The sequence below is a fragment of the Mixophyes fleayi genome, chromosome 6 (assembly GCF_038048845.1).
Source record: "Mixophyes fleayi isolate aMixFle1 chromosome 6, aMixFle1.hap1, whole genome shotgun sequence".
Taxonomy (NCBI): domain Eukaryota; kingdom Metazoa; phylum Chordata; class Amphibia; order Anura; family Limnodynastidae; genus Mixophyes; species Mixophyes fleayi.
In genome coordinates this window covers 220,247,129-220,272,993 of record NC_134407.1, presented here as the reverse complement: position 1 = coordinate 220,272,993, position 25,865 = coordinate 220,247,129, and the positions used below count along the sequence as shown (strand labels likewise).

The 25,865-nt window shown below is 43.4% G+C and overlaps 1 protein-coding gene across 1 annotated transcript in view; it reads left to right on the top strand.

The window, feature by feature from the left end:
• The first annotated feature begins 15,788 nt into the window (after positions 1 to 15,788).
• Positions 15,789 to 25,865, top strand: part of LOC142095498 (uncharacterized) — a 101,629-nt gene continuing 91,552 nt past the window's right edge. The window contains 6 exon segments of the mRNA XM_075178443.1: positions 15,789 to 15,838; positions 18,135 to 18,276; positions 18,390 to 18,478; positions 18,641 to 18,740; positions 24,685 to 24,782; positions 25,145 to 25,256. Of these exon segments, the coding sequence (XP_075034544.1) occupies positions 18,243 to 18,276; positions 18,390 to 18,478; positions 18,641 to 18,740; positions 24,685 to 24,782; positions 25,145 to 25,256 (433 nt within the window). The 5' untranslated portion in view covers positions 15,789 to 15,838; positions 18,135 to 18,242.

Here is a 25,865-nt window from a genome sequence, read left to right as displayed (position 1 = left end):
GGGATACTAAAAGGGATTGAATTTTATTTGTAAGATCTTGACTTGAACAAATATACGTATTTCCATCCTATAATTGCCCATTTATCTCTTTTATATAGGAGTCCCTATCCATAAGAACTATCCCCCCCCTTATCAGCTGCCTTAATAACCAGACGAAGATCCTCTTGTAAAGTCTTAAGAGCTTCCTCTCTTCCTTTCTAAGATTGTCTGATGTTTCAGACAAAATTTTCTTCTACAGACATGGAAATATTGGAATCATCCACTTGCTTCGTGTTTTAATCTTTTTCATGAAAACAATTCTTTAATGAGAGCTTCCTTATAAATTTTTGTAGGTCAATAAAAATCTCAAAAGAATTGATTTTACTGGTCGGGGCAAATTTAAGTCCCTTTTTTTAATACTCATCTTCTGTCTGTGACTAATTGGGCTTTATGGATGAACTATTCCATCTTGTTCCAAATGTGTCTGTTAACGCCAACAGTTAAACTTCATTTTAATATATATATATATGGTAATAATATACAGTACTGTGCAAAAGTGTTAGGCAGGTGTGGAAAAAATTCTGCAAAGTAAGAATGCTTTCTAAAATACAAGTGTTAATAATTTAATTTTATCAATTAACAAAATGCAAAGTGAATGAACAGAAGAGCAATCTAAATCAATATTTGGTGTGATCACCCTTTGCTTTCAAAACAGTACCAATTCTTCTAGGTACACTTGCACACATGTTTTTAAGGAACTTGGCAGGGAGGTTGTTCCAAGCATCCTCCGAAAACTAACCACAGATCTTCTGTGGATGTAGGCTTGCTCAAATCCTTCTGTCTCCTCATGTAATCCCAGACAGACTTCATGTTGTTGAGATCAGGACTTTGTGGGGGCCTTATCATCACTTCCAGGACTGCTTGTTCTTATTTATGCTGAAGATAGTTCTTTATCACATTGGTTGTATGTTTGGGGTCATTGTCCTGCTGCAGAATAAACTTGGAGCCAATCAGACGCCTCCCCGATGGTATTGCATGATGGATAAGTACCTGCCTGTATTTCTGTTACGATTTTGATGCCTTAGTCAGTATTAGCACAGGCTTACCTAGGGCGCGGAGTCTAACGGCCTTCCGGTCTTCACCAAGAACCACCGCAAGGTAGTGTGGGCTTAGCTGCCGAAGAACCGCAGGTCGCGGCCCCCAGATTAGCCGTTAATTCCAGGCGTAGTAGGTCTGGAACAGTAACCGGTAGATGCACGGAGGCAATGGGTGCGTGGCAGGATCCAGAGAATAGTTGGTAACACAGCCGGGTCGGTACACAGAAGGTATCAGGTATACGGTGCCAGAGGGAGATCCAGAGAATAGTTGGTAACACAGCCGGGTCGGTACACAGAAGGTATCAGGTATACGGTGCCAGAGGGAGATCCAGAGAATAGTTGGTAACACAGCCGTGTCGGTACACAGAAGGTATCAGGTATGCGGTGCCAGAGGGAGATCCAGAGAATAGTCAGGTCACAGCCAGGTAGGTACACAGGAGTAGGAGGAATAGAGGGGTTAACAGGGAGCAGGTTCACAGGAGTCAGGACACAGGAACGGTAGCCAGGAACAGGAAACACATTGCTCTGACACAGGCAGCGTGTCAGAGCAGGGAAGATATAGGAGTTTGAATTCCCCGTTTAGGAGTCACATGATCAGCAGCAGAGAGAACCCGGAAGTGCGGCAGCGCTAACAGAAGAAGCGCTGAAGAGATGGACACCGCTGTCAGCTCCCGCTGACAGCGCAGCGGAACGGGAACAAGGTAAGTTCCTAACAGTACCCCCCCCTTCAGGGGTGGCCTCCGGACAACCTATAAGGCTTTAGAGGGAACTTGGTATGGAATTTCTTCAACAAACTCGGAGCATGAAGGTCTCGTGCAGGAATCCAAGAACGCTCTTCAGGACCGTAACCTTCCCAGTCAACCAGGAACTGCAAGGAACCTCTGGAAATCCGAGAATCTAGAATCTCCTTCACCTCAAATTCCTGATCTGGTGCAGAAATAGCAGCAGGAGGTCTTCTAGAAGAGAAGAATTTGTTAACAACAAGTGGTTTGAGAAGGGAAATGTGGAAGACATTGGGAATCCTCAAGGTAGGGGGTAATTTTAATCTAAAGGCCACCGGATTAATGACCTTAATGATCTTGAAGGGACCGATAAATCGGGGAGCGAATTTCCTAGAAGGAACCAACAAGCGAAGATTCTTTGTAGACAACCACACTTTGTCACCAGGAGTAAGTAGTGGAGACGGTCTTCTTCTTTTGTCAAATGCTTTTTTACTGATGGCAGAGGTGTGAAGTAATTTGCGTTTGATAAGATCCTACCTAGACGAGAAGTCCGATAGAAGGGAATCCACTGCAGGAACCCCAGAAGCGGTTAACTCTTTGAAGGGTGGAACTTTAGGATGAAATCCCTGAAGAGCAAAAAAGGGAGAAATGGAGGTAGAGTCGTGTGAATTATTATTGTGGGCGAATTCTGCCCAAGGTAATAAATCAACCCAATCATCATGTTTAGCTGAAATGAAACATCTGAGGAATTTCTCCAATTCTTGATTCGTCCTTTCCGTGAGACCATTACTTTGCGGATGATATGCAGAAGAGAAATTTAACTTAATTCCACAAAGACGAGAAAAGGCCCTCCAAAATCTTGCCACGAACTGAGTTCCTCGATTAGAAACGATAATATCTGGACAGCCATGTAGGCGGAAAATTTCTTTAATGAAGAGTTGAGCCAGAATAGGAGCAGAAGGGAGACCTTTTAATGCCACAAAATGAGCAGCTCGGGAAAGGCGATCGGTGACCACCCACACTACTGAGAACCCTCTGGAGGAGGGTAAATCTGTGATAAAATCCATGGAGAGATGACTCGAAGGTCGATCCGGAATTGGCAGAGGCTGCAGCAGACCGTATGGAGCTTGACGAGGAACTTTATTCTGAGCGCAAGTGGAACACGCCGTCACAAACTGTCGAACGTCCGAACGGATAGCCGGCCACCAATAACTACGGGAGATAAATTCCAAGGTCTTCTTTATACCGGCATGACCAGAAAAACGGGAGGCATGAGCCCATTTAAGGAGTTTAGTTTGGAGATGTGGAGGAACCAAAGTCTTCCCGTGAGGAATGATCACCCGAGTAGGAGTAGTAGCCAAAATACATTCTGGATCTAGAATAGACCTAACACTCTCTTCTTCGGTATCCATAGAATCAAAGGAACGAGAGAGAGCATCAGCCTTCTTGTTCTTGGACCCTGGTCTGAAGGTAATGATCATATTGAATCGTGAAAAAAATAAAGACCATCTGGCCTGACGGGGATTGAGGCAGGATGCAGTTTGTAGATAAAGCAGGTTCTTGTGATCCGTAAAAATAGTAACAGGAAATCTGGCTCCCTCCAAATGATGTCTCCAGGCCTCCAAGGCCAATTTGATAGCAAGTAGTTCTCTGTCTCCAATGCCGTAGTTTTTTTCGGTGGATGAGAATTTACGAGAAAAGAAGCCACAGGGAGAAAACTTTCCAGTAGAATTCTTCTGAGACAAAATAGCTCCTACTCCAGTGGAGGATGCGTCAACTTTGAGAAAAAAGGGGAAGGAAGAATCTGGCTTTTGAAGAATAGGTGCCGATATGAAGGCTTCTTTAAGATACTTGAAGGCCTCTACCGCCTCTGGTGGCCAGGTCTTAGCGTTGGCAGATTTCTTGGTCAGGGAAGTGATGGGTGCAATAACAGACGAAAACCCTTTGATAAAGTGGCGATAATAATTAGAGAACCCAATAAAACGCTGGATGGCCTTAAGTCCAACCGGTTGGGGCCAATCGGAAATCGCCTTTAATTTCTCAGGGTCCATACGTAATCCGGAGCCAGGAACCACGTGACCAAGAAAAGGAAGATGCGTTTTTTCAAAGACACACTTGTCCACATTACAGTACAGATGATGCGACCGAAGGCATTGAAGAATCAAGGAGACATGATGGCGATGAGTAATAATATCAGGTGAAAAAATAAGAATATCGTCTAGGTAGATGACAACAAATTGATACAGGAAATCCTGAAAAACTTCGTTAATGAAATTTTGAAAAACCGCAGGAGCGTTACAAAGTCCAAATGGCATGACAAGATACTCAAAATGCCCATCGTGCGTATTGAACGCCGTCTTCCATTCATCCCCTTGTTTAATACGGATAAGGTTGTAGGCCCCTTTCAAATCCAGTTTAGAAAAAATTGAAGCTCCCTTGATCCTATCAAAGAGTTCAGAGATTAATGGTAAGGGGTACCTATTCTTTTTCGTTATGGCGTTGAGGCCACGGTAGTCTATGCAAGGACGCAATCCGCCGTCCTTCTTTTTTACAAAAAAGAAACCTGCTCCTACTGGTGACGAGGATTTCCGGATAAAACCCCTGTTTAAATTCTCCTTAATATATAGGGACATGGCCTCTGATTCGGGTAGAGATAATGGAAATACCCGTCCTCTAGGTGGTATCTTATCCGGCAACAATCCAATAAAACGCTGGATGGCCTTAAGTCCAACCGGTTGGGGCCAATCGGAAATCGCCTTTAATTTCTCAGGGTCCATACGTAATCCGGAGCCAGAAACCACGTGACCAAGAAAAGGAAGATGCGTTTTTTCAAAGACACACTTGTCCACATTACAGTACAGATGATGCGACCGAAGGCATTGAAGAATCAAGGAGACATGATGGCGATGAGTAATAATATCAGGTGAAAAAATAAGAATATCGTCTAGGTAGATGACAACAAATTGATACAGGAAATCCTGAAAAACTTTGTTAATGAAATTTTGAAAAACCGCAGGAGCGTTACAAAGTCCAAATGGCATGACAAGATACTCAAAATGCCCATCGTGCGTATTGAACGCCGTCTTCCATTCATCCCCTTGTTTAATACGGATAAGGTTGTAGGCCCCTTTCAAATCCAGTTTAGAAAAAATTGAAGCTCCCTTGATCCTATCAAAGAGTTCAGAGATTAATGGTAAGGGGTACCTATTCTTTTTCGTTATGGCGTTGAGGCCACGGTAGTCTATGCAAGGACGCAATCCGCCGTCCTTCTTTTTTACAAAAAAGAAACCTGCTCCTACTGGTGACGAGGATTTCCGGATAAAACCCCTGTTTAAATTCTCCTTAATATATAGGGACATGGCCTCTGATTCGGGTAGAGATAATGGAAATACCCGTCCTCTAGGTGGTATCTTATCCGGCAACAATTCAATGGAGCAATCCCAAGGTCTATGAGGGGGTAACTTGGAAGCCTCCTTTTCACAAAAGACATCAGAAAACGAATGATATTGAGGAGGAATACCGGAGGGTGTTGGAAGACAGCCCATAGCGGGTCTATGAATCCTGGGAAGACATCGAGAATGACACTCTGAACCCCATGCAAGAACTTCCGGTTTCTGCCAATCTAAAGTGGGGGAGTGAAGTCTGAGCCAAGGTAGGCCGAAGATCAACGGGTTGATAGCCTTTGGAATGACTAAGAAGGAGATTTCCTCAGTGTGCAAGGCTCCAATGCGTAGAGACATGTTGACAGTTCTGTTCTTAATGGATCCTCCAATGATACGACTGCCATCTATAGCTGTAATGGCAATAGGTGGATCTAAGGGTTGCCTAGGCAATGATAACCGCTCTACAATGTCAGCTCGTAAAAAGTTCCCCGCTGCACCGGAGTCAATAAGCGCTGGAAGAGACAATTGTTTATCAGTATATTGCAGAATAACTTGGATAGAAAAACTAGAATCCATAGGAGAGAGAATGTTCATACCTAACTTAGTCTCTCCGTCATCAGTTAGGTCCGATCGTTTCCCGGGCGCTTCCCACATTGACTCAGGACATGACCGGGTTCCCCGCAATAAAGGCATAAACGATTCTTGAACCGCCTCTCTCTTTCCTCCTGGGATAAACGTGCTCTTCCCAACTGCATAGGCTCTTCCTCCGGTGTAATAGGACTTTGGAAGCGAGGAGCCAAACGGATAGTAGATCGACGGGAACTCTCTCTCTCCTGAGTGCGTTCACGGAAACGTATATCAATCTGGTTACAGAGAGAGATCAAAGCATCCAGGGTAGTGGGTAACTCTCGGGCTGCTAGCTCGTCCTTAATACGATCGGACAAGCCTTGCCAAAATGTGGCCACTAAAGCTTCATTGTTCCAACGAAGTTCGGCCACCATAGTGCGAAACTGAAGGGCATACTGGCCCAGAGTAAGGGTACCCTGGCGCAGACGGAGGAGTCCAGAAGCTGCACTGGAGACTCGTCCGGGTTGATCAAAGATGCGTCTGAAGGTTTCCAAGAAAGTGGCACAATTATGGAGAATGGGGTCATCATGTTCCCAGAGAGGAGAAGCCCAGGCAAGCGCTTGACCAGACAATAAGGAAATAATATATGCGACTTTAGTTTTCTGTGTGGGAAAGTTTCCGGGCAAAAGTTCGAATTGAATAGCACACTGGTTCAAGAAGCCTCGGCATTCCTTAGGATCCCCATTGAACTTGGGTGGGTTAGGTATGCGGAGTTGAGAGGTGGTGGGAGCAGATACAGCTGAACCGCTTGGAGCGGGGGCAGGCTGTGGGGCCGGAGCAGGTGGAGGATTAGGAGCTGCCACCTGAGCTGCTTGGAGCGTATCCAACCTGTTAGACAGAGTCTGCAGAATCTGTAATAACTGTTCTTGATTTTTTCCCTGTTCCTCAACCTGAGCCGCTAAGTTATCCAGTAGTACTCTCGCAGTGGGATTCCCTGTCGCTTCCATCAGTTAGATAAGGGTCAGAGCAAACTGTTACGATTTTGATGCCTTAGTCAGTATTAGCACAGGCTTACCTAGGGCGCGGAGTCTAACGGCCTTCCGGTCTTCACCAAGAACCACCGCAAGGTAGTGTGGGCTTAGCTGCCGAAGAACCGCAGGTCGCGGCCCCCAGATTAGCCGTTAATTCCAGGCGTAGTAGGTCTGGAACAGTAACCGGTAGATGCACGGAGGCAATGGGTGCGTGGCAGGATCCAGAGAATAGTTGGTAACACAGCCGGGTCGGTTCACAGAAGGTATCAGGTATACGGTGCCAGAGGGAGATCCAGAGAATAGTTGGTAACACAGCCGGGTCGGTACACAGAAGGTATCAGGTATACGGTGCCAGAGGGAGATCCAGAGAATAGTTGGTAACACAGCCGAGTCGGTACACAGAAGGTATCAGGTATGCGGTGCCAGAGGGAGATCCAGAGAATAGTCAGGTCACAGCCAGGTAGGTACACAGGAGTAGGAGGAATAGAGGGGTTAACAGGGAGCAGGTTCACAGGAGTCAGGACACAGGAACGGTAGCCAGGAACAGGAAACACATTGCTCTGACACAGGCAGCGTGTCAGAGCAGGGAAGATATAGGAGTTTGAATTCCCCGCCCAGGAGTCACATGATCAGCAGCAGAGAGAACCCGGAAGTGCGGCAGCGCTAACAGAAGAAGCGCTGAAGAGATGGACACCGCTGTCAGCTCCCGCTGACAGCGCAGCGGAACGGGAACAAGGTAAGTTCCTAACAATTTCTCAGCATTGAGGACACCATTAATCCTCAACTCCATTAGCTGAAATGCAGCCCCAAACTTGCAAGATGCCTTCACCATGCTTCACTGTTACCTGCACCCCATTTCCAATGTTTTCGTGCATAGTTAAGTCTCTTGGCCTTGTTTCCACGACGAAGGTATGGCTTCTTGGCCACAATTCTTTCATGAAGACCATTTCTGGCCAAACTTCTCCGAACAGTAGATGGGTGTACCTGGGATCCACTGTTTTTTTCCAGTTCTGAAATGATGGCTCAGCTGTACATCATCCGATTTAGATGGGAAGCATGATGTGTCTTTCATCTGATGTACTAACTTTCCTTGTCTGACCACTCTGTCTACGGTCCTCAAACTTGCCTGTTTTTTGTGCTTCTTCAAAAGAGCTTAAGCAGCACATCTTGAAACCCTAGTCTGCTTTGAAATCTTTGCCTGGGAGAGACCTTGCTGATACAGTATAACTAGCTTGTGTCTTGTTGCTGTGCTCAGTCCTGCCATGGTGTATGACCTGTGACATGAAACTGTCTTCCACAACCCCACCTCTGTAGCGTTTTGCTGTTCCTCACACAGTTTTAAGCCTCCAACACAGCTGTTTCTGATTCAGTTAATGACTGTGTATCAACCTACATATGAAAATGATGATCACTATCACCTGTTTTGTATTATTGGTTAATCATACATCTAACTATAATCCTACAAAATCCCTGACTTTGTACAAGTGTACCTAGAAGAAATGATGAATTGATGCTGTTTTGAAGGCAAAGGGTGGTCACACCAAATATTCATTTGATTTAGATTTCTCTTCTGTTCATTCACTTTGCATTTTGTTAATTGCTAAAAATAAACTATTAACACTTCTATTTTTGAAAGCATTCTTACTTTGCAGCATTTTTTACACGCCTGCCTAAAACCTTTGTACAGTATTGTATATATGTTAAATATCTCACTGCACCACTTATCGTTAAGAGGATCAGATGTACAAAATTATCTATTAGCTATATGGTATGCTTATCCTTTATTTGTTTGTTTAAGAATGTTATTACTTTCTTTGCAGTGTGTGTAATTAGTGGGGGTTAATTAAAAAAATTGATCACATGGCTCTCTGATCCTATTTAACTGGCAGTCAGAGGCAGTGTCAGCAAGTGAGGATTTATTCTAAGTGTGGATTTTATACAAGTGTATTGACAAATTTCGATAGCATATTAAGGGGCATATGCAATTGTTTGAATTCCCCGCGGTGTTAAAACTATTACCGTTATTACGGTAATAGTAAGCTGGATTTCAGCTGCGAGCTGAAATCCAGCGAGAAAAGTACCGTAATAACGGTATTTACGCACACTATTAGTAATAACGGTATTTACGCACACTATTAGTAATAACGGTATTTACGCACACTATTAGTAATAACGGTATTTACGCGCACTATTAGTAATGACGGTAATAGTGCGCACGCCGCAAGAGAATTTTGGCTATAACGCCAACAATTGAATATGCCCCTAAGAGTTACACAAGAGGAGAACAAGAGGGAAACATTCTACCTGGAAACTCTGCTACATGAGAACAACATTAAAAAATCATCTGTGAGCTGCGATATCCTCCACCTCATACACCTGCATTGTGCACAGCCTGGACGCTCCCTGCACAACCCTAAATCTTACAGCTAGAGTTTTATTATGACCTGTTGGTTTCAATTATGCTGTTTCTTGTATTCCCACCTTCAAACCACACTTGTTGCTCCACTTTCCTGAATCTTTAACTGCCACCCGAGCTCCCCCTGCCCAGTTATCACACACATTCACCTCAGTGCACCTTCCACTGTGCCTTATGGGCAGCACGGTGGCTAAGTGGTTAGCACTTCTGCCTCACAGCACTGGGGACATGAGTTCAATTCCTGACCATGGCCTTATCTGTGTGGAGTTTGTATATTCTCCCCGTGTTTGCGTGGTTTCCTCTGGGTGCTCTGGTTTCCTCCCAAACTCCAAAAAACATACTAGTAGGTTAATTGGCTGCTATCAAAATTGATCCTAGTCTCTCTCTCGCTCTCTGTGTGTCTGTCTGTGTGTTGGGGAATTTAGGCTGTAAGCTCCAATGGGGCAGGGACTGATGTGAATGAGTTCTCTGTACCGCGCTGCAGAATCAGTGGCGCTATATAAATAAATGGTGATGATGATGATATAATCTCTCTCCACTCATGGCTAAAGCCACTTTCGAATCTAATGGGCTTTTTTTTAACTCGCCCATCGCTCATCTCTACTGTCCTAACTATTTCCCATTCCCAATATGTACATGAACTGAAACTCTCATCATCTCATTCTCTTCTATTCTCATCTGTGTAACTGTGCCTGTATTTAAAATAAGTATGCAATAGGACTATGTTATTTGCTGTAACCTGTATTTAGTTGCTGCTCACTGAACCATTTTTATGCATACTTGCCTACTCTCCCGGAATTTCCGGCAGAATCCCGAACTCCTGCAAGAGTAGGCAAACCTCCCCGATCCTAACAAATGCTGAAGTTCACGGCAATGAATATCCGGGAGGGGCTTAATTTTGTCATTAAGCCCCACCCCCGCTATTCGGCGCTGCAAATTTCGGCATTTTATAGTGGAGGCCGAGGTGTGGTGACGTAAAGATGTCATCACGCCTCCTCCTACCCCGTCACATGACCTGTCCTCCCAGAGGGCAGAGTCATAAAGTCCGCAAGTATGTTTTTATGACACTGGCCTGGCTCTCATGTAGCCTAAGTAAGCCCAATAGTTTCCCCCTCCCCTCTCTGATCAGCTGTCCCTTTAGCACAGTTGTAATTTATTTTGAAATCAGCCTCACTATATCTTTGCATTCAGTCTTGGGGGAGGTGAAGTAGGGGGCAGAAGTGTGTTTTCTGCACTAAATGTTTAGAAAATACAATTAACAGTTGAACAAACATTAAACAACAATTGAAGACATCTAGAAATAATCTACATTTGCTGCATCATTACTCTGCTACTTCTCTGATTGCACAGGACATTGCAACTAGGTAATTATTTTAATTCTCTCATTTCTTGCTATTTTACTCTGAAATTCCAATGTTTGCCAAATAATTTTTCTTGCTCTCCTTTCATGGCATTATCTTTAGAACGATATCCTCCTTCACCCACCCTGCAACACTCACCTCTGTCCACATTGCCCCTTCATTACTTCACTCACCTCTGGTTAACACTCATGAACTGTTGTCCTATTTAAATTCAATAGTTCTAACAGCCTCACCCTGTCATCATAAACTAAAAGCTCACACATTTTACAATCATCTCTCCTATCTTTCTTCCTCCCTGCTTTTATTAGCTGGTGATATATAGGGATGTGCACCGGCCACTTTTGGTGTCTCGTGTTTTGTGTTTTGGATTCAGATTTGCTTGAGGTTTTGGGTTCGGATTTGTTTCGCAAAACACCTGACGAAAGGTTTTGGTTCGGATTTAAGGTTTTGGATTCGGATTTATTTTGAAAAAAACATAAAAAGTGTTAAAAACAAGTTTTTTTGTTTATTTTCATTCCTACGCTATTATTAACCTTAATAACATTCAATAACAATCATTTCCACTAATTCCCAGTCTATTCTGCAGAATCCGTGAACTTTGTAATATTTCAGTACCAAAACTTATACTGCAGGATTGTTTTGGGATATTTTTTTTTTATTTCTTTTAAAATTTTTCGTGCTGTGCTGTGTCCTTCTAAGGGCATTGTTATTTCCACAGCACAGCACAGAACTGAACAGCACAGCACAGCACGAGATATAGCAGGACAGAGGACCACCTAACACAACCTCCCTCTACCCTGATCAATGCCCAAGTGAAGATGGCGGCAGCTAGCGGGGAATTTATAGGATCCGAGTATCGCGAGATCCGACAGCGGGATTATGACTCAGAGCCTCGGTTTCAGTTTTGCAATTGGCGGGAATACCCGGATCTGTCTCGGATCGGCAACGTTCGGGGGGGCTCGGATTTCAGATATCCGAGCCCGCTCATCTCTAGTGATATATCACCTAATCCAGGTCCCCCTCACTTCTCCCACATACATATATCTGAACACTACCGAAATCCAGCAAACCTCTGTTATGTGCGTATTGTCGCTAACCAATAACGATTGTCGAACCTCGATTTGTGTTTCCAAAGCACAAAGATTTATTCGCAATAAGTGGAATAATATGCTCAAGCGAAGTAATAGTAAATACAGCCGTTACTTATCGCAGGCGCTCTGGATCCAGTGCAGTCATTCAATCCTGAAGTCTGGGGACAAGATGTCTGCACTCTGGATCACAAGCTGCTGCTTATATACACAATCAAATACAGTAATACAATGAAGATGGTATAGCTTGCATCTATTGGTCCGGGTCTCAGGAATGTCCAAGGGGTCGTCAATCATTGGCTGGTTTATCCTAAGGAATCCAAAGGAGGGGGTCATCTCTGCAGGGGGTATGCTCTGCTCTTCCAGCCAGGATTCCTTAGTCTTAAGTAGTTCATAATTCCCTATCATTCATAACTTGCGTATGCACTCTGCGATTCCCTCGCAGAGTGAACCAAACAGTAGGATATGTAATAAGGTTCATTATGATACCACTCATGATGTTATTCCTTTAACCCATTCCGTGTATTTCACTAATATGCATGTAACTCTGATATAACATAAATACTACTATGTTTCGACATAACTGACTATGTGTTGCAACTATCATTAATGTGTACTATTTTATAAGTATGCGTGTTTGTGCGAATGTATGGTAAAAGACCAATTACTGTTGTTGCCACGTGTAGTGGATGCGTACGCCCTTTCACGCCGTAGCGTGCCCTTGTACGTCGATGCGTACCGTACGCATCTTTTCAGACAAAGACAACCAAGTTTGCTAGACTTTAATTGAAATGACTTTATCCAATTTGCTGACTTCGACACCTCAAACGCATCACCTGTCCCCCATGTCTTCCAAAGTCCTTTAAATGTGCCCTTTGGAATGCACGCTCTGTTTGTAACAAACTTACCTCTATACACAACCTCTTCCTCTCAAACAACCTCAACCTTCTGGCAATTACAGAAATATGGCTCACGCATTCAGACACTGCCTCATCTGCAGCCCTTTCACATGGTGGTCTCAATTTCACCCACACCCCCAGACCAGGAGGCAGACAAGGAGGGGGGGTTGAGCTACTTCTCTCCCCACAGTGCACGTTCACAGTTCTACCAAATGTCTCATCAGTCACGTTCACATCTTTTGAAGTACATCCTGTTAGGATTTTTTACCCATTCTCTATGCGTATTGCTGTGATCTATCGCCTCCCTTGACCACACCAACAATTTCTTCAACATTTCTCTGCATGGCTCTCTCACTTATTATATTCTGACATCCCCACCATTATCGTGGGTGATTTCAACATCCCTATTGCTAATCCACGTTACAATGCTGCTTCAAAACTGCTCTCTCTAATCTCCTCACTTGACCTCTCCCAGTGGATTGAATCCGCTACTCATCAGGATGGCCACTGTCTTGATCTTGTTTTCTCTAGATTATGCTCAGTTTCTAATTTCTTTAACACTCCTTTCCCCCTCTCAGATCATCACCATATTAGTTAGCTTCCTTGGTGTGATCCTTGATTCAGAACTATCCCTTGTTCCCCACATTGACTATATTTACATCATGCTGCATACATCTAAAAAACATTTCCTGCAAAAACTTTAATTCATGCACTCATCATCTTCCTGCAATTCCCTCCATACTGGTCTGCCCAAAATCAGACTTGAGCCCCTACAATCTATTTTGCATGCAACAGATAGATTTATTTTCCTTGCAAATCGCATTTCCTCTACTGAGCCAGTCTGTCAGTCTCTACATTGGTTGCCTGTTTTTCAACAAATCCACTATAAAATTCTTCTACTAACATACATGGTCATGAACTAAATTGCACCGACATACATCTCCTCAAAATATCTCCCAACTTGACACCTCCGTTCTGCACAAGCTCTGGGTCTCTCTTCCACTCTCATCACATCCTCCCATTCTTGGTTACAGGACTTTTTTGGGGCTGCACCCACCATATGGAATTCACTCCCTCGCACCACAAGACTTTCCTCTAGTCTTCCAACCTTCAAGCGTTCTCTGAAAACCTACCTCTTCAGACAAGCTTATAATATTCCTCAACCACCGTCTTAATCTCCCTATTACCACCCTCTGCACAACTAACACAAGACAACAACCCTCTGACCAACAAAGTTGTGTGACTGAGCATACAGCCTACTAAATACTTTGTAACCTTTGTATTCTAGCTGAACAAATATGCAATATGATGCAGCATTTACCCATGTGTATCAAACCATTGTCCAGTAGATTGTAAGCTTGCTAGCAGGGCCCTCTTACCTCTCTGTATATATTACCCAGTATTGTTTTATTACTGTTTGTTCCCAATTGTTAAGCGCTAAGGAATTTGGTGGCGCTATATAAATGTTAATGATGATGAAAATAAACTGTCATAAATAACATTAAAGGCAACTTATGTTACCATATATCTTCAGAACACATTTTATTTTAAACATCATAAAATGGCTGCTTGCTTGACTCCCACACATATATGACTCCAACTCCCAGAAACTCTTGTTCTTATTTGCAATTGTAATGCAGATTCAGGTTCTGCAGATTGCTTTACATATTTAACACCCATGGGAGGGAATGTGTGTGTGTCTCTTGATTTGGGAAGTGTGTTGAATTCCTTGTGACAGTTTGGGCAATCGACAGGGAGAGTCATGCTCACTGGGGGTGGCAGGCGACCATCACACACTCAGGTGATGACTGTCACGAGATCCGAGCTGAACTACCATATGTCACGTGCTCAGGGTGGGGACTGTCATGTGCTCAGGAAGGAAACAGTCACGCGCTCAGGGGGGACAGTATCGCGATCACCTACTATCCACCAGCTTTTTTTACCACATACCATCCCATGCACACTGGTTTTTCCATTGCATGCATCCATGCCCCCCTGATCACCAGCTTTTCTCACAAGTCACCCCCTTACAATCAGCTTTTAACTCAATTGCCCCCTCCCCAACAGTTTTTCTCTCACAAGTCACCCTTTGCCCCTCAGCTTTTCTCTCACATGCCATCCCCTGTTCACCACCTTTTTTACACACATGTAACCCTGCACAACGGCTTTTCTCTCACATGCTTCCCTGCCCTCTCCGACCCTTGGTATGTACTGAGCACCACATCACATCGTAACACAGTTTGTATTATTATTCCCCACTCCCGTTTTCCCTTCATCAGTTTCCATCACTCAGGCCTCAGTATCCACTGAGCCCCTTCACTCTGTGACCTCAGTCAGTACTGACCAGTGCATCATACATCCATTACACCTAGATTACTCTCTGACCCCCTGTATGTACTGAGCCCCTCATCACATTGTGTCCTGGCTGTATTGTGCTCTTCACTACACCCCCTCACACTCAGTGTGTCCCCATCACACCCTGTCACTCCTCACCCCCCAGTGTGTGACACTCACAGACACCCTTCTCTCTCCCTGCCCTCTTCTACTGGGAGACATCTCCCCTCCAGCACCCAGCTGTGTCATCCTATGTATCTCAGTGCAGGGGGAGGGGGACCATAAATGTTACTGGGTGCAGCCATTGTGGTGTGGTCTTGTTATATCAGAGGGAAATAACTTGGATGTCATTGATCCCTCAGGATAGAGTGAAGAGGTGAATGTACTTTAGGACGTATATCAGTACAGAACAAGTAATGTCTTACAGCTGATGACTGACAGATATGTGACAGTAATTTTCCTCTCCTCCACTCAGGAGGTAACAGGCAGCCTAGTCCCAAGTAACAATCAGCAGCTGCATCTAAGAGATATTGTGGTAGTCACAGTAATTCCTACTGTATAATCCTCATAATACTTATATCCTCCTCATTCATCACCTATTTTATTTTACCTGTGTTATGTTTATCGTTATATCTCATTATATCTATGTAGGTACACAACCTGCCAGTCACTGCGTCCTCTCACCCGGAAGATGTTACCTGACATCCGGTCTGTGCGTTCCACCCGACTTCCGACGTGTGCGGTCCACTTGACTTCCGCCCTAAGTGTTCAACACGACTTCCGGTCCATGTGTTCCATCCGACTTCTGGCCTGTCAGTTCCACATGACTTCCGGTATGTGGAACGCATGTAACGAAGTTCTGGTGGTACGCACAGACCGGAAGTGTTCTCTCTTTTGTTGCAACTTCCGGGTGACCTTAGAGTAGGAGGAGTCAGAGAGGTGACTGCTGTGTCCGCACCAGGTAATTATGTTATTATTATTATACATTATTATACAGGGGGAGCAGACTCTGGTGTCCTGTGAGTATAATACGTGTCAGCTGACTGGGGCCCTGTTATTATAACACAGTTTGAGGTGTAATTAGTGTAATACAGGTGCAGCAGCCTCTGGTGTCCTGATATAATACATTTACAGCAGACTGGTAGAGGACTCCTTTACTTTCCATAATGAATCAGCTCCTTCATGTTCATGTAACAAAGGGCTGAGCTCACTGAGCTGAGGGTGTCAGTCAGGGCTTCTTGTTTTACTAAACAATAGACTCTCACAGAGAATGTCAGTGTGTGTGAGAATCTTCAGAGACTAAATGATTATCCTCCAGTAAATGCCTCATCCTCCCCTGTGCTATATACATGGCCAGCAGGCTTTTCATACATGAACATGAAGGGCAGTGATAGGATAACTGTGGCCTCTAACATGACAGTTCATGCTGGGACCTAATCACAAATTGTCTAAAACTGATGAAATTCACTATTGGTTAACCCTATCCGTGTTCTCATTGCTGTCTGTCCTATCACTGCTTTATTAACCTATTCTCTTCTGTTTGCTTTCCTTTTCCCCCTTAGTTTCATTGTTATGTTACATGAGGTGAATATGTAGATATTTTTGGTAATGGTGGGTTAATAGTTTTGGTAAAACGGCTGATTCTGTGGCCACCAACACTAAGACTGTACTTAGGACTGCACTTCCACGGTGGTGTTACCACCTACCAGGGGTTATAAATACTGTTTGGATATATGCACTTTTCTAGAAGGTGGGTAAAAGCTTATCCATACTGGAAAAGCTACTGTATTCTGAGGTGCATCACCTATAGGAGAATACCAGAATTTTAAATCCAAAACAGATAACACATTGCTAAGAGACTTGTTATTGTGAAAGTTTTGGTCTAATGTGTATTTAAATAACATTGGGATACCTGACCCAGGGAAAGAAAGACTTGCAGAATGTAGCCAAAATGTTGCTTAAAGATCTCATACCCCACCGGAGTGATACCAGTGTGACCTGTGTATAGTGATCAGTGGATTATTGGTGACCTGTGTATAGTGATCAGTGGATTATTGGTGACCTGTGTATAGTGATCAGTGGGTTATTGGTGACCTGTGTATACTGATCAGTGGATTATTGGTGACCTGTGTATAGTGATCAGTGGATTATTGGTGACCTGTGTATAGTGATCAGTGGATTATTGAGGACCTGTGTATACTGATCAGTGGATTATTGGTGACCTGTGTATAGTGATCAGTGGATTATTGGTGACTTGTGTATAGTGATCAGTGGATTATTGGTGACTTGTGTATAGTGATCAGTGAGGCATTACCTCACTTCTTTGCCCCTCTCTAATCAGTGGACAGCTAGGCTACTTATCTCTATCACTTTCTTTAGTTGCTACACACACAAATACAAATCTCTTTTGTGGCTGAGATTCCCTCCTTAGACAGTCACTGTGGTCTGTCTCACTTATCTCTGAGTCTCTCTCATTCTCTGTCCTAGGCATGCTCAAATAAAGGTTAAGCCTGTCACAACCAAATCTCCTCTAGGTAGCCCAGCTCATGCTTTCCCCATATGTATGTCTGTCTGTATATAAGGGGTAATATGTCTTTCAAAGAGCTGTAGCCACCTTGGGGGAGACAGAAGGGGAAAGGTCAGAGTAGGAGAGATGATTCTGGTGGCCAAATTTACTCACCTATAGAAGAGGTGTTCATTCAAAAAAAGCAGAGGGCCTGAAACAGAGCCTTTTGGGACCCCAGCGGAATGGGAGTGGAAGGGATGATGATCAGTTATTTGACTGATGGGATATTAAATCTCACATTGGAGGTCATCTACTTGCTGACTGGAGAGGTGAGAGATTATGGAAGGGATTCTGTGACATCCTTTATAGAAACCGTTATATCAGAAACTTACAACTTACCTCTCCTGCAGCTTCTGCCATCTTCAGTGGAGCGGCTACTCTTAGTCCTCTGTTTTCCTCCAGCTCCCAACACAACGTCATCTTGCTGTTTGCACTAATCTGTCCAAAGCAGGTGATTCATCTGTGGGGGACGGCTATAGACAGAGGACACAAATTGGCGGGCTTACTGAAGATGGCAGGAGCTGCACCCATCTCAGATAGTCACTCTTCTTTACTAGAAAACTGTTACATATAGGAAAAACATTGTTTTAAAGATTAGATTTTTTTACACAATTAACCCCTAAAAATAGCAACTCTGAATTGGTGTTTTTTTTTTTTTTTTACTTTTTATTGATTTATCCCCAATACACAGGAGTACATAGTAGTGAAGAAGACATCCGATGAGCGTGTGATACTCAATAGCCATCTCCATCTGTCAGAAAGATTGAGCAGGACCCAGAGCCCCATTACGGTGGACGTGATGATGGAGAATCACCAGACCCTCATGTCATGGGGTAAGAGTAGACTATTATTAATTATATAGGAGAAAGCAGATTTGTGGGCCACCTAGTACCACACAATAAATCGCATAAATACAATGTGTTCCGTGACAATGTGTCTTCTACAGATGGATCCAGTAACAGAAATACACCAGAGAGATGTCTCCGTCCACTTTTTTCACAGGATTGTACAGAGGAAAATCATATTATCCCACAGGTAGGTAGGATTTAAGGTCTCACAAATTAGCAAACTGAGTTTTCACTATTGATCTGTAGGGCAGCTGTGTGTGTCTTATACACTGATATTCTTCTGGTTAATCTCAAATAATTTAATCAGACCTTATTAAAGTAGTATTTTATTGCTTTGTGGGTAATTTAGGGTGATAACTTGGCTGATATTAAGGCAGAAGATATAAAGGGAGAAGAAGAGACGTATGTGAGGGGTGATCAACAGGAAATCCCTATAGATACCTGCACAGGTGAGTACTACATCAATCTCTTATTCTACATCCTCCTCTGTCTGTACAAACTAATGAGGAACAAGTATCTGGTCAGTGGGGGAGTCAGGAACCATCAGCCCCTATTAGACTTCTGTTCTCCTCACATCATATCATTGTGAGCTACCAGCCCAGAGATCTGACCAGTCTCCTCCCCCCACACTCTCTGGTGATTCCTATATATCAGTACAAGGGAAGTCACCATAGTGATTCAATAACTGAATGAGACCCTGTGTGACATTATCCATGATCCTCCCTGTGCACTAATAGCAGTAATAATATTTATATATGAGGTTCTCAGTAATGATCACATTCTCTTAATTTTATTTGATCCAAGCTGTATACTAGCACTACAACTACCTATGTTATTACATGTAATATGGGTTATGGGTGTGTGATTTATCTTTAAGCTGTGAGATCACAGGTTATTTGCACCTATCCTGACACTACAGCATATTTAACAGGATATTTTCGGATCATGAGTAAAGTTAGTAAGAGGAAACACCATCTTACTGCCCAGAACAGGCAGAGGATATTGGTGAACTCTTCTGAAACTCCAGGTTGAGGCTTCTTACTATCAGACTAATCTGAAACCAGAGGAACCCACACCCTGCTCAGCAACAAGTTCTCCCTTACTAATTGCCTTGTCATTGTCTACTGATAATATTCATCCTCAGAGGAGGAGATCTGGACTTACTTTGTCTGACTTTCCTATCACGAAATCTAAACATTACATGAAGTGGATGTTAATCCTCACAAAGTAGAAATTTCTACACTTTATTTTTTTTTAATAAACTTTTTATTAGGAACATCTTTTTTTTCAATGAAAAGCATTACAAAATCTCGAGAGGTTAATCAATAACAAATAACACGTGTTTACATACAGCTGAACACAAAAACACTCTCATGGTTCTATCATATTCGGAAGATAATTGTGTAATTATCCAGAACAGCAAAGATGTTGTTTTAACATTTCAGAACTATAGGGTATGGAGGGGATGGGAGTAATGAGTAGAAGGGGAGGAATGTAGGGACCAGAGGAAGGGTTAGGGGGTTGAGGATTCCCATATCAAATAAAGAAGAAGTAGACTTGTTTAGAAGCACCATTCCATATTCAGATTCCGCTAGAACTGGAGTGAAGCTTGATTATGATATAAGCATTAATACAGTAATATTCTGCTCTAAAACTAGGTGATGGAATAATGTTGATCAGCCTAATGTGGTAAAAATGCCTTTATCAATTGATATAAAATATACATGTAGTGGATTACAGGACATATGAACCATATACAGGGGTGTAAATGAACATCAAATATACATCATAAGTACATCATACATAAATTGAGCATAGTCATTGGAAAAAATAGGGTACAATGATCCACTAATATTAAAGATGGAGTGGAACAGACGGTGAAACAATATTGAACAGAATAAAATCCTGCGGATGTAGAGTGTCCAAAAATGATCCAATTAGGAGGGGGAGGAGGAGAAAAAAAACAACAACGACAGTTGCATATGAAGAACAGTCTCAAATAGTCCAGCAAAATGAAATGAAATAGATTAATGTCCAGCGGAGGGAATAGAGAGAGGAAAGGGGTAATATTACTTGCGCTTGAATCAATCCAGGATGTGGCGATGATCCTGATGTAGCGATGATATACCTGGTGTAATCCGTGTGGGGTCCAAGCCTAAGATGGGTGATCCTCGCGAGGATTAGTCAGTGCATGATCCGGAGATCAGGAGAATGGAAAGTTTGGAGAGCAGAGTAGCGAGCGGGATGTCGGCGTGCGTGCCAACTGTGGAACGCACGCTTCCGTTCTGCCTATTACCTGATTATGATATAAGGCCCATGAAGACCAGACTTTATGGAAGGAGACGGAGGAGCCCCTCAGTATGCTAGTAATGTGTTCAATCTGGTAAGTATGCCAGATCCGACTGCAAACCATCTGGAGAGTTGGCGGTGTGGAGTTTTTCCAAGAGGCCGCTATCTGACACGTGGCAGCACTGACAATGTGCCTAAGTAGCTTGTGAGCAGATTTGGTGAGGTCTGGGAGGGGCAGCGGTAGCAGAATATGCTTAGGGTCAGATGGGATATGAATATCTAAAATTGTTGAAGCTAGCGCAAGGACTGCTGTCCAGAATGGTCGTATTCCGGGACAGTCCCACCACATGTGCATAAATGTTCCTGTTTGTCCACAGTTTCTCCAGCAGTCAGCACTGGTCTGTGGGTATATTTTTTGTATCCTCGAGGGGACATAGTACCGCCTATGTAATAGCTTGTTAGCATTTTCTTTGATACGAACATTTATAGAGCTATGTACTTTCATAAATATCTGACCAGTCTTCCTCATCTAACTCGGTTCCCAGGTCCGCCTCCCATTGCGTCTGAAAGCGATCCTTAACAGTCGGAGTAGCGGGGAGCAAGGCGTTATATAGAATGGATATAAGGCCTTTGGAGGACGGGCCCGAGAGGCACAGGTTCTCAAATGTGGTGGGTGGTCTGGAAGAGAGTTGGGCTTTAACCGTTTGGTGGTAATGCCTAATCTGAAGACATTGGTGGAACTGTCCCGGCAAAAAACCACACTGCTCTACCAGCTCCGAAAATTGTGGAAATATTGTTGTCTTGGTTATATGATTGAGTAACAGCAGCTTGCCCGTACCTGCCCATTTTGTATACATGGAACGAGACAACCTGGGTGTAAATGCAGGGTTAGACCACAAGGGTATTAGTATCGAAGGCGCAGGAGAGAGGGATACCAAACGATTACATCTAGACCAGATTGAAAGTGATAGGGCCAGAACTGGATGGGCTCGAACAGAGACTGGGCGCTGTGTGACTGGAAGCCAAAGGACGGAGCAAATCGGTGAACCACCCAATATATCCGATTCTATGTCCACCCATATCCTAGTTCCAGGGGGGGAATGCCATTGTACACACTGGGCCAGCCGCGCAGCGTAGTAGTAGTTACGTATGTTAGGAATGCCAAGACCACCTGCTGTGGGAGAGCGCTGTAAAATGCGAGCGGAAATCCTAGGTCTCTTATTTGACCATATAAACTTCATTATAAGAGTTTGTAACATTTTCAAGATTGAAGGGGGGACCCTGATGGGGAGAGTGTGAAAGAGGTATAATAACCTTGGGAGCAAGTTCATTTTCACGGACGTAGATCTTGTAGATCTTTTTTTTATACAAGCTATAAGGGGGGGGTAGTTGGCTTGGTAGATGTTTTCCACCTTTCTGGTGAGAGCTATGCCCAAGTATCTTATGTGGTCGGAGTTCCAGTGAAAGGGAAAATTTAATTCTAAAAGTTGCTTTAGCTTAGGGGGGATATGGAAGTCTAGGATATCTGTTTTGGTTGTGTTTATCTTAAAATTTGATATTGTGGAAAAAATGTTGAGTTCTTGAAATAGGTTGGGGAGAGTAGTTAAAGGGTTAGTTAAGGTAAGGAGGATATCATCCGCATAGAGGGCTATTTTGTGATTACTGGAGGGTAGCTGTATCCCAGTTATGTTAGGGTTTATACGAATTCTCGTAGCTAGAGGTTCTATCACCAAGGCAAATAGGAGGGGAGAGAGGGGGCATCCTTGCCGGGTTCCTTTTCGGATAGCGAAGGATGGAGAGGAGCATCCATTCACCTAGACAGATGTCGATGGGTTATGGTACAGGGCTGACACCCCCCTGAGGAAGCGATCTTGAAAGCCATACGCAGCTAATGCTTGCAACATGAAAGGCCAGCCAACGCGGTCAAATGCCTTCTCCGCGTCAAGTGTCATGAGAAGAGAGGGTTGTTTGCTATAATCAATATGTTGGATGAGATCTATGGTCCGCCTAGTGTTGTCCGCAGCCTGTCGACCTGGGACAAATCAGAAATTTCTACACTTTTAAGGGATCTCTGTAGGGTAAAGGAGACACATGGGATTTTTGAAGATGACATTCTCTGTTTTCATAAAACAGTAGTGGTACAAATAATTGCTATCCACATTTCTCGCCCACATTTTGATGAGTTGAAAACCCTTTCAGATAGAACAGTATTAGGGTGTTTTTTTGCGTGTGAGGATATTGGATGACTGTTTAGCTTTTTTCCGCACCAGCTGGGTGGTTTTCTTTGAGACATCCTTATGTACCAGCCTGGCACATCCGGTACCTCTGTGGGTATGACATCACCCCGGCAAAGTAAAACTTTCTTTTATTGTGAATGTACAATACTCAGATGAAAGCACATTTAGGAACTAGTACCATTGGGTTCACTGCACCAAAACCTAATGCACAACCCTATCTGAAAGCTGCTTATTCCCAGAGATCCCGGCTATTGGGCAGTGAGCTTCAATTTTGTAATATCAAGGTAGGGCCCAAGCTCGATGTATCCCCACTTTTAAAAGGTTCACAAAGTTGTAAAGTTCACAGACCCTTAAAGATTCAATCACCAGCATGATTCACTGTTCTATGACTAGTCCAGTACTGTCCAAAAAGAAGACCACTGTTGGTGGGACGTAGCCCCTTTTATTCCTGCTCTGGTGTCTTTGATGGCTTCAGCAGGGCTTGTGCTCAATCGTGCCCACAAGATGGGCACCTGATTAGCAGAGGGACTGTCACCAAGCACTCTTTAACATGGTAAGTCTGAGTGGAAAAAAGAGCAGAATCTCCCTGGTATGTGAGCATCTTGAGCTGCCCACAGATTAAACCCGTTACAGTATTTGTAGGTGAATTCATGCTCTTGACAGACTGGCAGTAGCACCGCTAGTAAAGGAAGTCCCGCAGAGTTCTGTGCCAGCGATTGACACTGACTGTCTTCGTGGGAAACAGAAGGAGGAAATCGCAGAGAAGATCTCCATTTAATTGGTGCTTGACCTTCATATTCCACACCATTTGGAGGTGTTTTTGTTTTATCTGCACACACATAAAACAAAAAAGTGATGTTTGACAAAATGATACAGAAGATTCATATGGATTTTTGCATGGACTAATGTCGCCATCCTTACTTATCATTTATAATTTTTTGTTTTGTTTATCCTATGTGGTGATATTGTGTAGTGCCTATCAGGATGAATTATTGAATGTCAGTAGCTGGTAGCTGGTGCTAGGATTCTACTTGCTGTCAATATGGATTGGGAACTTCTCACCCCCTGCCAGTATCATATGTCTTTGCCAAACCTTGCACCTCCCTACTGAGAGCAGTATAAGGGCCAGGTTTAGATGATTGAGGTGGGGCTGTGGGTGTTACTGGGGAGTAATCTTATACATCACTTGTCGCCACCTTTTGGGGTGCCCCCCCACACCCACCACTGGCAGCTTCCCTTCATCTCTGTCCCTTCCATCTCTTGAACTTTAATAAAACAATAATGGGTAATACATACAGACAGAGAGGTAAGAGAACCCTGCTCGCAAGCTTACAATCTATGGGACAATGGGAGTTTGAAACACAAGGGCATGTGCAATATAATGTAGCACACTGGACCAGCTAGAATGCAAAGGTAAAAGTACTGAGGGCTGTGTGTGTACCAATGTTGGTCAGAGGGTTGTTGTCTTGTGTTAGCTGTGTAGAGGGTGGTAATAGGGGAGATTAAGATGGTGGTTGAGGAATATCAAATACAAAACTGGTAGTTGCACAAATCAATTTATAGGCTATAACAGGTGCATGAAAGGGTGGGGTTATCCTAAAAGGAAAAAAACAGAGACAAATTCCCCCAGCACACTGCTATAACCAGCAACAGATCTGCTATTTCTACTGTAGATAAAAATGCAAACTTTGAGGAATATCATAAGCTTGTTTGAATACCTGGGTTTTCAGAGAACGCTTGAAGGTTTGGAAACTAGAGGAAAGTCTTACTGTGCGAGGGAGGGAATTCCACAAAGTGGGTGCAGCCCGAAAAAAGTCCTGACCATCACACTTAAGCAATGTATTCAGTCACTGTATGTCTTCTACAGATGGATCCAGTAACAGAAATACCCCAGAGAGATGTCCCCGTCCTCTTTATTCACAGGATTGTACAGAGGAAAATCACAGTATCCCACAGGAGAGTCAGGTAGATGGAATTTATGGTTTCACAAAAATACTTTTCACTATATTATTATTATTATTATTATTATTATCATTTATTTGTTAGGCGCCACAAGATTTCCGCAGCGCCGCACATAGTACAAACCGTAGACTATACAGGGTATAACAGTACAGAACAATAAACAAAAAGTACCAATACTTCAGAAACTCCAGGCAGGCAGATGCAATAGACACGGAGCAGAAGAACGGCTAAGGAGACAGGAGGGAAGAGGGCCCTGCTCATTCGAGCTTACATCCTAAGGGATGTCTAATACACTGATATTATTCTGTTTAATCTCAATTAATGAAATAAGACATTATTAAAGTGTTATTTTTTATTTTATTTAGTTTGATGTTCTGACTGATATTAAGGTAGAAAATATAAAGGCAGAAGAAGAGATGTATGTGACGGGTGATCAGCAGTGTAAGGAGGAGGAAATCCCTACAGATATCAGCACTGGTGAGTAATAAACACTTATTACAGAAAAGAGTGACACATTCTCCTTGTTCAGACACTACCGCAATCACTTGTTCTACACCCATAAAAAAGTATCTGCCCAGTAGAGGAGTCAGGATTTTAGTTTGAGTTTTCCGTGGCGCAGTGTAGGTTGGGGTGGTGATGTGGTGTTTCTATTGCCGTGTGGATGTACTAATATTGAAATTTGGCTTATCTTGATGTTGCTCTTGTTAGTTTGGTTGGTGTTCTTGGGTGTGTTCCTTGAGTAGGGACCGATTTTTGTTCAGTTCATAGAATAATTGTTTCGGTTATCTTCTGGTGTTTCTAGAGTCCTGTGAAGAGATGGGGGGAGGAGAGAGTGGGAGGGGGGAAAAGGGGAAGGAGTCTTGGTCTTGGTTTGTAGTACCCAGTTTGTCTGTCCTTCAGCCTCTATTAGACTCCTGTTCTCCTCCTCACATCATATCAGTGTGTGCTACCAGCCAAGAGATCATCATCATCATCATTTATTTATATAGCGCCACTGATTCCGCAGCACTGTACAGAGAACTCATTCACATCAGTCCCTGCCCCATTGGAGCTTACAGTCTAAATGCCCTAACACACACACACACA